General features: G+C 40.9%; 1 protein-coding gene across 15 annotated transcripts in view; it reads right to left on the bottom strand.

The window, feature by feature from the left end:
• Positions 1-3732: 3732 nt before the first annotated feature.
• The window catches only part of MARK3 (microtubule affinity regulating kinase 3), a 61916-nt gene continuing 50592 nt past the window's right edge, over positions 3733-15056 (bottom strand). For 6 of the 15 annotated variants that reach the window (XM_090141691.1, XM_090141698.1, XM_090141686.1 and 3 more), the window contains 3 exons: positions 12874-12900; positions 8063-8107; positions 3733-6200 (listed from right to left, as the gene is read on the bottom strand). In XM_090141691.1, coding sequence (XP_089997817.1) covers positions 5855-6200; positions 8063-8107; positions 12874-12900 — 418 coding nt within the window. In that variant the 3' untranslated portion in view covers positions 3733-5854. The remainder of the gene's footprint in view (positions 6201-8062; positions 8108-12873; positions 12901-15056) is intronic. The other 9 variants (XM_090141689.1, XM_090141695.1, XM_031592943.2 and 6 more) reach the window with 3 other exon arrangements.

The raw sequence follows: 15056 nt of genomic DNA, 5'->3' as shown, positions 1-15056 counted from the left end.
GGACATCTTACAGCTGCGAGCATAGCAGTACAGCCAGCAAAACCACTGGTTTCAATGCAGCAGCATGGTGATCCGGAGCCTTACTTTCAGGGTTTGGGTTTTCCATTAGCAACATGTCTATGTTTGGCTCATTCCAAATTTAGGACTTGCTTTCATGCCCTCGCTTCCCCTAACTGGGCTGCTAAATGAATGACACTCAGCTTTGCAGTCTGAATGCTGCAAAAGTCACACAGAGAACTGGAAAAAGACATCATCCAAGTGACAAAAGAAGGGAGGGATGAAATTTTCGTGATTCTCAGATGTAGTTGGACAGGAGGGGAGGGCAGAGGTAGGGAAATATCAATGAGATAAGCTAAGCAGCTGGTTTAAACAGTGTTCCCCCTAAGCTTAGTTCTCATTTTCTTTTTTTTCCCTCTGCCTTCAACATTTTAAGGCAGCAGGTGCACAAATGAGCCCTCAGCTCCAGCGCTCTGCAGAACCCATCTGTATTTTACCAGCGTCCTCCCAGGTGCAGCTCTGTGCTGCTAAGCGGCCTTTTAAGGAGAGCTGCCAGCAGCAGGGATCGGGTCCTGCTGTGAGCTTCAGCACTTTCCCGGAGAAACGAGCTGGTGTAACACACACGGTGTGAGCACACGTGTCCCTGGCTGCTGGCTCTGCCATCGCGGTGACTTAGGACCTACAAGCTGGCTGTTAGCTCTGGGTACGCATCCCTGCACGCCTTGTGAGCCCAGGGAGCCTGGAAGAGGAAAGAGCCTCTCGTGCAGCCCTAAGAGCTGTTTGCACCACCGCGAAGCACAATGGAAGCTTTACGCCTGAGCCCAGCAGGCAGCTCCGCGCACACAAATCATTACCGTTTCGCACTTATTTGAGCACCTCCGTCTTCCAGGTGGAAGGAATCACCGCAACAACGGGGGGAGACGCCTCGGTGCCGAGGTGGCACCTCTCGCCTCTCCCGAAGCCGAGCAGACAGCGGTCCCTCACAAAGGAAGAGCGCGGAGCCCGAGCTCGGCTGCGAGAACGGCCGCGCACCACCTCTCAGCGGAGCCGACCGGCACCGCCGCAACCATCAGCCGCTGCCCGAGGGCGACCCCGCGTGGCCGTCGCCGGTATTGCAACGGCCGCTGCGCCCCCACGCCCCGCATCGCCGCCGTCACCGCGCGGATCCCGTGCCTCAGAACACAGCTGCGGAAGCAGACAACGTGCAAAAACGGTGTCCTTTCGAAATCAATACCTTACCTGCTAAACCACAGCCCCTGCGAGGCGCTAACGGCACGTGCAGGTGAATATGAACGTGCAAGCAGTAATTAATGCCCTGAAAATGGCTCCAACACACCAACACGAGCCTCGGTCCGTGCTGACACCGCCTGCTTGCTGTTAGTGCCGGAACGAGAAGCCCCATCTCATGGCAAAGCTTAAAGCAGAATCAGAAGGCAAACAAAAAGCAGGAATGAGCCTGTCCGATTCATTTGCTTCACATGCAATACTGGTTCAGCTTCAGAAGAGATTTCTCCACGGTTCTGCTCACGTTATCTGGCCCTTCTCCGGGGTAGCAGTGCCTGATGGCACAGAGGAGATGAAAGCCACAGTTATCCCAGTGACTTCAATGGGGAGCTTGTTCCCCCACTCCACTCTGTCAGCAGAAAGGAGCTCATACATAACAACAGCTTACCTGTCTTCTGATCACAATCATAGAATCGTTTGGGTTGGAAAAGAGCCTTCGAGGCCATCTGCTCCAACCCCCTGCAGTGAGCAGGGACACCCACAGCTCCATCAGGTGCTCAGAGCCCCATCCAGCCTGACCTTGAATGTCTCCAAGGATGGGGCACCCACCACCTCTCTGGGCAACCTGTGCCAGTGCCTCACTGCCCTTACTGTAAAAAAAAACCCTTCCTTATATGCAGTCTAAATCTCTCCTCTTTAATTCATTTCCCCTTGTCCTATCACAACAAAACTAAGGAATCTCCTTTCTTACAGCCCCCATTTAAGTACTTTATTCACTTCTCTAAGCATCAACTGCTGCTGTGAGGCAGGGCACTGATGAACTTTCAATATTAAGAACTAATTAATAAGATTATTTCGTTCTTTGAAGCAACAAAGCCTTCAAAGGAATGCTCCATGGTAAACTCAGTGCAGCCATTGACTGCAGAAGGGAAAAGATCTGGTCAGATGTGGAACTGCCATACAAGGACCCCTAACTTCAGGCTGAGGTTCAGGCAGTGCTTTCTCATAACACAAACCATCTCTCTTTACAGGAAAGGTCCTGGGCTCTCCCATGAAAACTTGCAAGATCATGCTGACATTGAAAATACAGGAAGATTGTAATGCTGCACGCTTAAAATTAGCAATTAGCTTTACAAAAGTAATAAATGTTTCCTGAACATCCGCAGCATGGAAGCTTTACAACAGAATGGTCCCCCAGACAGTAGAAATTACCATCTATCAACAGGTCTACATTTGAGCTTATAGCTGAAGTGGGGAGGTCTGTCTCCAGATCTGCTACAGTCTTCCCCTATGATTTGAAGAACTCCTGAATTTCTGACTTGACTTCTTTAACATAAAAATGCAAATCCTAATTTTTGGTCCTAGTTTACTTGAAGCCTAGTTAGTTCATCTTGGCAAAACGTTGCAATTAGAAAAATCAATCTCTTACTGTATTTGATCTTAAAGCTTTATCACAACACGAGAAAACAAACGAACCCAAATATATTGTAAGGCTTTACATTTCCAAAGTTTGGTCCAGGGACCATAGCTTGTAAAAAAGAACAAAAGCAGCGAGCACAGCACTCAGACCACAGCACCCACTGTCCTTCAACAGACCTCTCCCCATCTCTCAGCACAGCCCAAGGCCTTAAACTTTGCCTTACATCTGATCCATGACAGATAAAAGAGATGTAGGCATTTTAGAAAGCCTAAGTACAGGCAGAACTTGAGACCAACTGTATCTGAACCCATTTGTTCCTTCCGAGTGTTCCGTTGTTGGTTCTGTCGCCTCACCCTTTCTTTGAATGCATCTATTAAAAACCAGAACCCTTTTATTTAAAGCAACCAACCTCTCCCATAACTCTGAAGACATTGTTCTTAACCAGACCAGCAAGTAAAGACATCTTCAGAACTGGATGACACGGGTTTTAGCACTGCAGAACTTCAGTCACGATCCTATTACAAACACCCTCCACCACCACACTCAGACCACACGGCCCAGGACTCCAGCCATATCATTACAGAACACTGCTTGGCTGCCAGACACACAGCTCAGGATGCAGAGATGCTCACCATGCGCCGGCCTCTGATTAATTGTAACGCTCGTCTCTTAATGCAGAGAGAAAACAGCCGTAGCTCTGCGAAGCTGGATCAGGAGCAGCACCAACAGACCTCAAGGCAGATGAAGAAACGAAAGGCAGAGGTTGGTCTCTGGTTGCAGATCTGAAGGAAGCAGTTTCCTTTCCAGGCAGCTGCTGGAGGCCTGCACAGTATGCGTGCAGGATGGTAAGGAAACAAAGGTATGTTCTTGCAGCCTGGCCATTTTGCAGGGCATTTGGGAAGCAAGCTGGTGAAAATCTGTTTATGATTATCTTTTTTTTTTTTTTTTTGAGACCTCGAAGACAGATGAACTCTGTAAGAACCCTCTGAAAACACCTTCATACTGAAATACAAATTTTAAATATCCAAAGTATGACACTGGTGCACTTTTTAGAAATAATTACATACTTAAGAGGTGAAGTAGGAACAGAGTATTTCAGAAAACATTTAATATGAAATCTTTTGGAACTTCCATCGAATACAGATTTACATAATTTATCAGAACACTGTTTCAGTTCAGACAACAAAGTGCACTGCCAGGTGAAAAAAAATACATTTGGAGGAGTGCTTGAAGTGTAGGAAGTGAAAGGATAGGTGACTATTCACCTGAGAAAGTACAACGACTGCCCTGAAATGTTTTATTGCTATTACAAAATGGAGTTTTTGTGGAAAAAACCATACTGAGCAGCACAGGCACGGGCAGAGCACTGAAAGCCAACTGAACTCCGACCCAACACCGGGAGTTCCAAAGCCATGGCATGACACAGAATATACAGAGAATAAAATGCAAATCCAGGAATATTTACTACATTTAACAACTACGATCATCCTTTAAACTAGCATAGTCAATATCAATGCTCAGGGAAAGAGAGGGGAAGTCTGCTGCCTTCACAGACCGCGGGTCACAAGAACTAACTTGCAAAACACCACGGATTTTCACCTCGTGTCAGACCTGAACTGCGCACTATGAATAGCTATTAGCTCACTGCAAATTTAAAATGCAAATTTAGGCTCCAGTCTAAAGCACGCGTGAAGTACATGCTTAAGTGCTTCACTGAAATATAACCATAAAACATTAATACAAAAAGTCAAGTAGATAACGCAGGGTTTTATCTACAGAAGTCCTCGATGAAATGAACTGAGTATCAGCAGGAAACAACGCTTGAAGAAAGCTCCTGGTTCTGGTCTGCCAGCCCAAATCCAGCTCACCACAGTGGTGGTTAAGAAGAGGGGACCATCCGACAGCAGCTGGGTGTCCTACAGAAAGCTAGCTGGCCATCAGCATCCATCGGGGCAGGTTCTGCACTGCACGGCACAAGAGCAACAGCCGACTCCCTCCTCAGCAGAATCTGGAGACACAGCCGGCATAAAGCCAAAGCAACGTGCCCAGAGCCAAGTGGGAGCATGCTGAAGGAGAGCTGCAAGGAAAGTTTTAGCTGCCACTACCTATGGCTGTAGTTAAGCAAGCTGGATGTTACAACAGGGGACAGGCAGCCAAATTTGACTCCCACTTTCGGGTTTCAATACCGTGCGCACTCAGAAAGCAAAGGAAAGCACTGCCGTGCCCGCAGCAATACTTCAGAGCAGCACAGACTCACGTATGGTGACTTGCATCAGAACGTGGCTGCTATTTGAGAGTCTTTTTGTGCTATTATCAGTTTGACCTACTGTAAGGTGGAGAACTCTGAAAGAAGAAGCCACTGGTTAGCGCTCAGCACACCACACTGTTCTGCAGAGGGACTGTGGAGCAACGAAAATTACTCTTAGCTGCAATCAAAACTCATCAGCCAGAAGGATAAAGATACAGTTTTAGTAGTTTAGCAGAAGCAGAAGAATGGAAGCATTTACCCAAATTTTAATGCACAAATCAACTACATTTTTAAAATTTGATTCAGACTTAAATAATAAATAGGTGGGCAAAATATAATGCAAGACTTACTCGGTAGAAGTGAATTTTTAATAATTTCATGAGCTCTACTTAGAAAACAGGACTAATAATGTTCACAACCGTAAATCCAAACCCTTCACACCCTTTTTTTTTTTCCTTAACACAGCAGTGAATTGTAAACCTGCGTTTACTGGTTATCTCTTCAGTTATTTTAAATATTAACTCAAGTGTTTCCTCCTTGGCCATTTCAATTTTTAGCACCAAAATTAGCCCAAAAAGAGGTACTGGTACAGCTCCATGTGGTAAATGAATTGTTTACATATAATACTTTATATATTATACACACATACTGTACATTCACACGTCCACACAAACAGGAGGCATATTTAAATGAATATATTCCGTGTTTCAATTTGTTGTCAAAGACTTAGGAGCAATGGAAATAAAGCAGAAGGGTAATATTTTACATAGTAGGCAACTTTAATGCTGTAGTGCACTTATAAAAAAGTCCAACTCTCCCTCCCAGCTCAGCAGCTTTGTTTTCTTTAATATCACTATTCAGAAGGATGCAGAAGTTATTGCCTAAATGTTATTCTATACATTTCCATCGGAATTCTCAAAACACTTGAAATTGCTAACTAATTTACAACTTAACTATTTTTCTTGTTACAGCTTTAACTCATTGGCAATTTTGGAAGCAATGTTTTTAAAAGCTATGGATGTTCCCGATATCCGCTTAAAGCGAACTCCGTTCAGGGACAGTCTTGGCAGTTTACACACCTCCATTTCCCACTGTACGAGGTTTTCCGCGTGCCCATCTCCGTGGACGCAGAAAAGCAAGAAACGCTCTCTTTGTTCATAGTCACAATTATTGGCATCCAGGACCTTCCGGATTTCCCTCATCATGTCATTGGGATCCATGGAGCTGGTGGTTTTCATGCTCCATGTAAAACGCAGCGAGCGAGGCTTGGCTTCCTTGTTTTCATCCTTCTGATCCACAGCTACATTGCGGCTGAAAGAGAGCAATACATCAGTTAGCAGGGCGAGCCACTTCTCCCAGGACAGGTGTTAGCAAAGCAAACTCACAGGCAACACACATATGAGAGCAGTGTCTGGGGGCCCTGGCAGCGGGAGGCACCCCATCTCCCTCACTGCTGTACAAACACACAGTAAAGATAAAGCGTCAGCGTTCGGGGCTGAAACAAAGGTAAGGCTCAATGGGAGAAACAACTGGAGGTCACTGGAGTTGGGAGTGTGAGGGAAGTTACCTCACTGAGGAAAAACCACACACATCAGCTATGATTCGGTTTTAAGTCAAGTGTTGCTCCAAGCCCTACTCTTGGACCACTTGCCACCCAGTTCTGGGCTGGATAGGTTTCACTCTAAGAGATGTTCACTAAAGAACCACCATATTGTAGGATACTGCAGCTACCTTCAACAGAGAGGAAATATTCTGTCTTTAAGCTGGTCAGTGATTTGTTTAGTATCAATCAAGTAATGTGATGGAGTCTTTTGCAGCTAGAATCTACACACGTAAGCATCCTGAAGGCCAAAATGCAGGAAGGAGAGCTGGAAGTCACTATCAAACACAACTTAACATGGTTAGTAAGCAGCCAGGGCAAGAGGGTTCCTATTACTGCCACAGTTCTAAAAGACAGCAAAAAATATGGCTTCGTATTTCTCATTTCCCAAGTTTGCAAGGCTTTTTTTTGTTTCTTTAAAGCTTTTCCCTTGGTAAGGAGAAATAAGGTTATACAGGAGAATGAAAAACAAACGATCCAGAAATGTCTAGCTCATAATGATGCCTCTACTTCCATTAAAATTTTGTCGCAGAGCTGAAGAAGAGCTACATTTATACATTTAAGAAAAAATGGGACAGATTTTCTTTTGGAAAGCCTGCATGCTGTCAGTCGTATCTTCAAATTTACTTGTCCCCAGGGCAAGCGACTTTAATATACTGACCACAATGCTTTAATATCTTCTGAAAACACATAACCTTGTTGACCCAAAACCACACAGTTTCAGTTTCACACTGAACTTCAAAGTTCAGTTTACAATTAAGCTAAGCTCTTCTCTATGATATCTGGCAGTAAATTTCTGCTTACACAACGCTTTCTTCTCTCTCTGACCATTAAGCAGGCAATTATGAAAAAGCTACATAAAAAAAACAATAGCAAGGTCAAAAAAAACTATTGCAAAGATAACCTGTTTCATAATTTTATGTTCTATTATAAAGACTCCCAGTAACTGCAAGAATAAAAGGATTTTGCTGTCAAATCCAGCTATATGGTTTCTCAGATGCTACATACTCTTTGATTGCTGATGTACTGTGTTTTAACTGTAAAGTTTTAATTTAATGAAGCTGCAGGAGCTGGCAAAAGGGATTGGAGGAGTAACACCAACTTTTATTCAATGCCAATTTTAGAAAGCCTTTTCTACTTGAAACGGTTGGCAGAACAAATACAAATCCAGTAATTTCTAGTATTTTTAACACAAAGATTTGAGGAAGAGTTTAATATGGAAAATATTTGTGATTTTGGAGACAAAAATATATCTTAACATCCTTCAGTGGTTATCCCACACATGTGCAGTCTCACTAGACACCACTTACCTACGGATCTACAAGACAACAGCAAATCATAAATACTAAAATGCAAAAAACACACGAGGGAGAAGGCAACAGGAAAGATGAAAGTTTAGAAACAAGCCAGTCACTGCTTTAAAAGCTGTTCTGCAGACAAAAACGCTTCTTGTTTAGTTTCAAAGCCTTAAACAAAACAAAAGCTGCTGCCTGAAGCCACTGTGCCACATAATCAAGGGAAGAAAGGTTCAAACTCACCTAAATAACATTTCAAACAAAAATTTTACCCTCACCTTGAGCCCTCAAATCTCCCGTTCCTCTCATATTCAGTCGGGAGCCTCATTGAAAAGAATGCAGAAGCAAAAGGAAGTGGGAAAGAGAAGACAAATCTTACACTACAATATACAATATCTGAGCAGTTGCTGAAAGACACTGTAATCATACCAAAGTTGTGTTAAAATACAAAGCAACAAAGATGTAATGAACTTTCTAGTTTAGAACAAGTTCCGAATATAACATCTTACCAAAGTATTAACTATAGTTTTTAAAAGACCCTTAGCTACTTTTGACATTGTGTGCTTATATATTTACACTATAAAATTCATTAAAGTTGAATGTCTAAAGTGGAAAGTGTCAAACAAAAATATATTAAGTTATCATTTAATAAATAAGTCCTAATTATTTTAAGCTTTTTTTTTTTTTTTAAGTCATCTAGGAATAAAAGTGTATATTTGAAAAAATGAATTGTTTATGAACTAGTCCAGACAAACTCTGTTTGCACACACACACCAAACCTGAAGAATTGGATATTTAAATAACACCAAGCCACCTAAAGCAAACGATCAACATATGTATACATTTTAACCAAAATTTAGAGGTAAATCCAGGATTTCCCATGCTGTGCTATTATTCTCACACTGACACATCTATATCTAAAGAAAGTTAAGCTTTCTATCCTTTTGCACTGTTTAAAGCTACATTGCTGATTGCTAATATCCCAGCATCAGGCAGAATTAAGAGGCAAGTCATCTTCCTTTACCTTCCCATTACTGCAGTACCATGGCTCCACATCTCAGCATTCATTCTGCCCATAGGAGAGCCATCTTTACAAGTAAATACATTAAAAACACCCCTGTTGGTTGATGTGTAGGGTCAAGAATGTATGACAAAAAGCTTTTTTTTTTAACGCACATTATATTTATGTTAGATTGTGTGAGGTGATATAAGGCTTAATTTCCTCATATTTTTTCCTTCTAAGGGGATGTGATGAGGAAATGGGTCTTTGAGATCAGTGGAAACAGATAATCCTTGGTCTGTGCAGACTTGTCACACTGGAGCATTACAAGAGTACCATGAGGAGCAAAATGACAGCACATACTGTGCAGCACATGGAGGACATCATCCTGCTGCAATATAAGTATAGGTAAGAAAATGCTATGTCACTCATCACATTGTTCATCACAAGAACATCCAGCAAGAGCCCTATACAACAAGGTCCTGCACAGCACATGGTAAGATGGGATCTCTGGTAGGAGACTAGTGGACTAATAAGTTGTAACAAGCAAAGATGATAATGAAGATGATGAGAGCAACTGGCAACTTCTCAACCAATTCTAGCACTTCAAAGTGTGCTTCACTGGTAGCTATTTTCATCATAATTTTATATTCAACCTTCTTAAGGGGAAAAATTCCCACTTGTTCCTCTCAGTCACACAGGAGAGCAGATGACCCAAAGGCTACAGCCCTCCCAATGTTCATTAGTAGACTGACTGCAGCCCATACTTATTTCCCATTTCTGAAACTCACATTAAGTTTAAGACATCAATAGCACTGATGAACTTGTATGCAGATTAAGATCAAGTGCTACTCTACTATGGTGAGTATTAGAGAAGGTAGATACAATTCACAAACTCAACCTTTACAACAGTATTCTAAGACTGAAATGGGAAAAGGCTGGAAGAGAGAACCCCTATACCAGCAGAACAAAACTACTCCTTCCAGATGTGGCAGAGATCTGTGACAGGCTTGTTTTACTGAGGAAGGCAAACAAGCGTGAAAACACTGCTCAACTGAGAAATTAAAGAGTATTTGGGCTCTAGAAGAGACTGCCGTGCTCCTAGAAAGTAAAACCTCATTAAAAGCTGCAAGCATTTAGAGATAATTTTACTTCCATTTTTTAATTTTCACTTTAACCTTGCCAAAGGTTGTAGAAAATGGGAGTGTAACCAGTATTCTCAACAAAGAACAGTCTTACTGCTAATGGAACCCGTCCAAAAAAGTTTGAGGAAAAATCCCTGTCTGCTTATGTTCTCAGACCTTTCTAGACTGAACTGTTCAGGTTCTGAAATGCTAGTTTCAGAATCAAGAATAACAAAATACACACTACCTTGAAATGACAAACTCTACTTCCTTGCAACCCGTTTGGAAATCCTTACGTTATTACGTTTTCCCACGCTCCAGTATCCATCCATTCAGCACCAGGAACTGTACTCAGTGACTTAGGCTCTCAATTATGAAACACCAAGCCAAGATGGGGAGAGCTGTGCCAATCTCTCCAGACGCCCATTCCTTCACGAAGGAAACTCTTACAGTTGAGTTCTACAGCACAGCACTCACACACTGGGAACATGAACTTACTGTACTGCCAGTATTGTTTTGGTAGCTCTGCAGTTCAGTTGCAGCCCTTTGGGCTTTCTCACTGCTAACACAAACGCCACTTCTGTGGGAACCACAAATTGGTGGTTTGTGTTCACAATCTTCTGCTTTTGCTTGTATTTTTACAGAAGTTAGTTTTATGGGCTAAGATGATCCCTGGTCTTTAGAATGGAACAAATATATAAAAAATTTAGGCTCTCATTTGTCAGGCAATGCCTATGCACAACCTCCTTTTTTTCCTGCTATACAGTTTGTGAACTGATTTATCAAGTAAGGCTGTTTCCATATATCTGTCCTGAGTCACACTGCTTTCAGTTCTTTACATCTTTGTACACTCTTTGTTAGAAATTCAGCTAAACAGAAAAATGTCTAAAAAGATACTGAAAAACAGCAAAGAGGTTAAGACTAAAACAGGAACTTATGGAAATAAAGAATAGATGCTACATTCAAATTTAGAATACAGAAAGTGATTTCTGCCCTCAGAAAAAAAGTTAGTTTTCCAGCACAGTACATGGTGTAAGAAATATACACACATACATATACAAATATATATACACACATACATTTAGTAGTTCCATGTACCAGGTACAATATTAGAAGTAATTTAAAAAAAAAAAGTATGACTAAGAATCTGCTTTTGTTCAGAAGGGTGGAACTAGCTGACCTTTAAGAACCCTTCCAACCCAATCTGTTGTAGGATTCCTCGAAAGTGACGCTGCAGTAACACATGCACGTGGGTTACAGTAGCTCTTCCAGTACCAAAGAAAGTGAATTTAGGTACGACTCACAGCATATGAAGTGAGAAGAAACATTTGGAATTAATACATACAGCATCAGGTGCTGAGGAATATGATGCACATGTGAAACAATTTAAAAAGCACAGTCTGGTCCTGTGTAGGTGGTGTAAGACTGCAAATCTCTTATTCAAAAGACATATTCAATGAAATCTGCAGCAGTTATTTCCACTACAGCCTAAAATTCCTGGCTAGCAGTCAAAGGAACTTTTTAAAAAAATAAAGTTACTTTTTTAAAGTCTCAAAGACGACGACTGCCCTTCTAGCTTCAATCTGAACTTCTACTAGCACTTTTCATTTTAGTTCCGAGCAACTGAATACCAAGCTTACAAGCATTCAGTTGTGGAGGTTACACAGATCACAATCCTTTGTTTAAAAATGAATGTCACTACAGAGACAAAAGCTCCTTTTATAAAGTGGTATGTGCTCCATCGCTTGTTACGCACGGTGAGCGAGAACTATTGCCTCTGTTTAGTCTCATTTGTATACCATACTAGATGGTTCCTTTCTGTAGCTACCAGTCTGTGCATGTTCCTCTTCTCAAGAAAGCTGTGACTATGTTAGCCAATCCAATCAGCATCAGTTCTAAACGCAGTCATGTTTGGAAGTGCCCTGATAATTATTAAAGTGGAATGGAATTTACTCATTTAGGCAGGGATAAGCCTTTAGATGATATATAGAATAAGCCCAATCTTAAGTAGCTGTTAACATAGCTGAGGTCTCCTTATTCGAAGCACTTCCTTGAAATGGTCTGACTAATTTCAAATTGCAGAAACATGCATAGCCTCAGTTTGGAAGTTAAAACAGATGACGTTTTTGGTCAACTGTTGGAAAACGGAAGAATCTTTAAGGAACTCCAAAGCAGAATATTGAATATTACAAGATTCTACAAGAAAAATCTGTAAGTGGATCAAAACTGTATTGCCAACTTTAGCAACTTCATAATGGACTTAAAATACATAGAGAATTCCCAAATTGTAAGCCTAAATTCAATCCTTTGGACTCGAAATGTGAGTAACTTTTCAGCTTTTTCCCTTAGTTAAAAAATTAACATGGATGTTATAGTTTATTTGTAACTCAAGTGCTCTGTTTGCAGGTCAGCTGCAATTCACTTCAGCTAAGGCATCCCATTGTAAAATAAAAACACAAACATTTCACCTTCTTTCAATCTTCCACACAAAACAAGCTGCTAGATTCACAGCCACATTCAGTTTGCTTTCTCCTGTACCAGCTACAGACAACACATCACAATGACATTTTAATTTAAACACCACGGAGCAGAGAATGTGAATTTCCCTTCACTTACCTTTATTTGCTTGTAACCTTACATTTTGAAACTTTTATCACTGTTATCAAACACCTCATTTTTCAAACATAAGCATGCTAAGTGTATTAGTACATAGAACAGAATTACTTCGGTGCTACCAACTCTATCAAAGAAAGAAGAATTCACAAGGCATGCTTAGCATCTTGTTATTCAGGTGCTGCAGACTCTTAGATATCATCATGAGTTAATGCACTGATTTATGCTTTCCTCTCAAGAAAGACAGTATTTAGTTCTGAGCAGAAAGTTTAGTTTTCAGAAAACCAAGGCTAGGAAGCCAAATCTGTTGTTAATTGCAGGAGCCACTTTTTTAAATATAAATAAATCCTACCTTTTGATAAACCTGAATGACATGTTTCTAAAAGAAATTAAGCCAAAATAATAATTAACAAAGTTTTGTACAAAGTAAATTGAAAAATCCATTTAGAGTGAAACATGCAACAGACCTCATTTAAATGCACAATGAAATTACACTTCAATACATTCTGAGATTAGGCACATGACTTAAGGTCTGAAAAACTTTTTTGTTTTCTTTTAAAGGATTAATATTTCCAAAGTTACTTGTTTCTTGGGAAATACACTGCCAGCAGTTACTATGAGTTATTATAGCAGTTATGAGCATATACACTAGTTTCAAAACACTTGAAAACCAAAAAATATGCAAGGTCACACAAAAAGATGTTTCTATTTAAAAGGAGTTTAAATAGAAAACAAAAACTGCAACTCCAACTATTAGACGACCTTGAGAGTACCTTCAGAGCTAGGTTTCCTCCTTCCTTCCTAACACTGTCACCCATATTGTGCTAAAAACTGCCTCAAATATTTGGCTAACTTAGTGACAAAATCTGTAGCTAGTGCCTAGACCAGGACACAAGCAGTTAATTATCAAAAGGATTCTGATCTCCTACAGACGAAACAAGAATGAAAAAGCACACTTCAATGTATTTATTTCTATTTAAAGAGAAGAAATTTAACTGTGTTCTTTGATGGTACTGTCTACTTCCTAGTAGTTTGTACCTAGCAAAACAGAGCACCAACTGCAAGGGGTCCTCCAAGTGCACATGTAATCATCTGTAGCAGGGCTATTGTGTTAAAAATGCTTGTTATTTAATCAAGTCCAAATGGAATTCCAACTATTGTGTAAAGCACTTGGGGAAAAACTTCTTAAAGCAAACTGCACTGCGAAAGTTGAAAATGGGGGTAATGATAGAAGTTGGACTGCTGTCTGAACAAGTGAGCGTCACACGGAATGAAAAATAGTATGTTCCAGCAGCACGAGAAGAAGCTTTACATGTTCACAGCTTGAGTGTCCACATTTGGAATGTCAGAATGGAAAATTTAGAGTATAACAAACAAAAGTACATAATGATGTGCCAAAAAGATGTGTCTGATTTAAAACCTCACTTGACAAAAAGCAGAAGATTTTATATTAAAGAAATAAAAATGAAGTTCATCTTTAATTTCTAAAGAGAAAAAGAAAGGAACTTCCCACAGCACACAGTCTCCCAGAGAAGCATTAGCTGAGAGTGCTGGGCAGGATAAAACAATTACCAAAAGGCAAGGCTGTTCCACAATTTTCCAAATTTTTCCACTTTTTTTTTTTAAGGAAATTAATTCCTCAAATTGTAATCAGCCAGCTGTGAAAAACTGGAGTTTGGCTAAACATTATTTTGTATGGAAAATTATGAAGAAGTTACTGGGGAGTGGACACGTACAGTCCCAGAACAGGAAGGAAATAGTTCAATGCCATTGCCATAGGCCTAAAATAAAAGCAAGTGTGCCAAGATTAGAATGATGTATTCTACAAAATTTCATGAGATGAGGGGGGTACAGAAGCATTGAGATTATCTTAAAACAAAAGTAAAGAAATTCTCACTTCTGCAAACACGAGTTGTGTGGTACCTGAGTGGTCTGAAGTAAGTAATATATGAATTCATAGGTTTTAAATGCTTAAGGAAAATACACAATATTTTCTCCCCTTCTACTCCAGTTGTAGCATGTGTGGGAGCTAATTTCATTCCTACACGTGTTTGGAACTAGGAGTCCAATTAGAACAAAAACAGTCAGTACAGGAACAAGCACCTGCTTAAGCCAGGCTCTGGCTACAGCAGCACATCTTCACACCAGCACCAGAATCTGCATGAGCTAAGTGCTGAAACAGGATTAAATCTTTCAGGCCTACCAGACTACTAGACAGAAACTGCAGTACTGCCGTTACTTTAGGATGACCTGTGCTAGCACAGGTCAAAATAGCTGCCAAAAATCAATTGTTCGCTTCTGCCTCTACCCTTTCACCTGTGATATTTCTACCTGTGTGGAAACAGCCAAAGTGAGAAAGACCCTGAGCTCTTAACACTGCATTAAGTATCAGGACTGATATTCTAGTTTATGCCTTCTATTGAGAGATCATGCACAGTGAGCAGCTTTTGAACTGAGCTGCAACATTTCAGCTTTGCAGCACTGGTGCCGCAGACACGAAAACAGTGAGCCCAGAATAATCAGCACAGATTGAGC

Source organism: Phasianus colchicus, chromosome 5, assembly GCF_987193195.1.
Source record: "Phasianus colchicus chromosome 5, bPhaCol1.hap1.1, whole genome shotgun sequence".
NCBI lineage: Eukaryota > Metazoa > Chordata > Aves > Galliformes > Phasianidae > Phasianus > Phasianus colchicus.
Note: the sequence above shows the minus strand (reverse complement) of the source record. Positions and strands in the feature narration are given on the sequence as shown.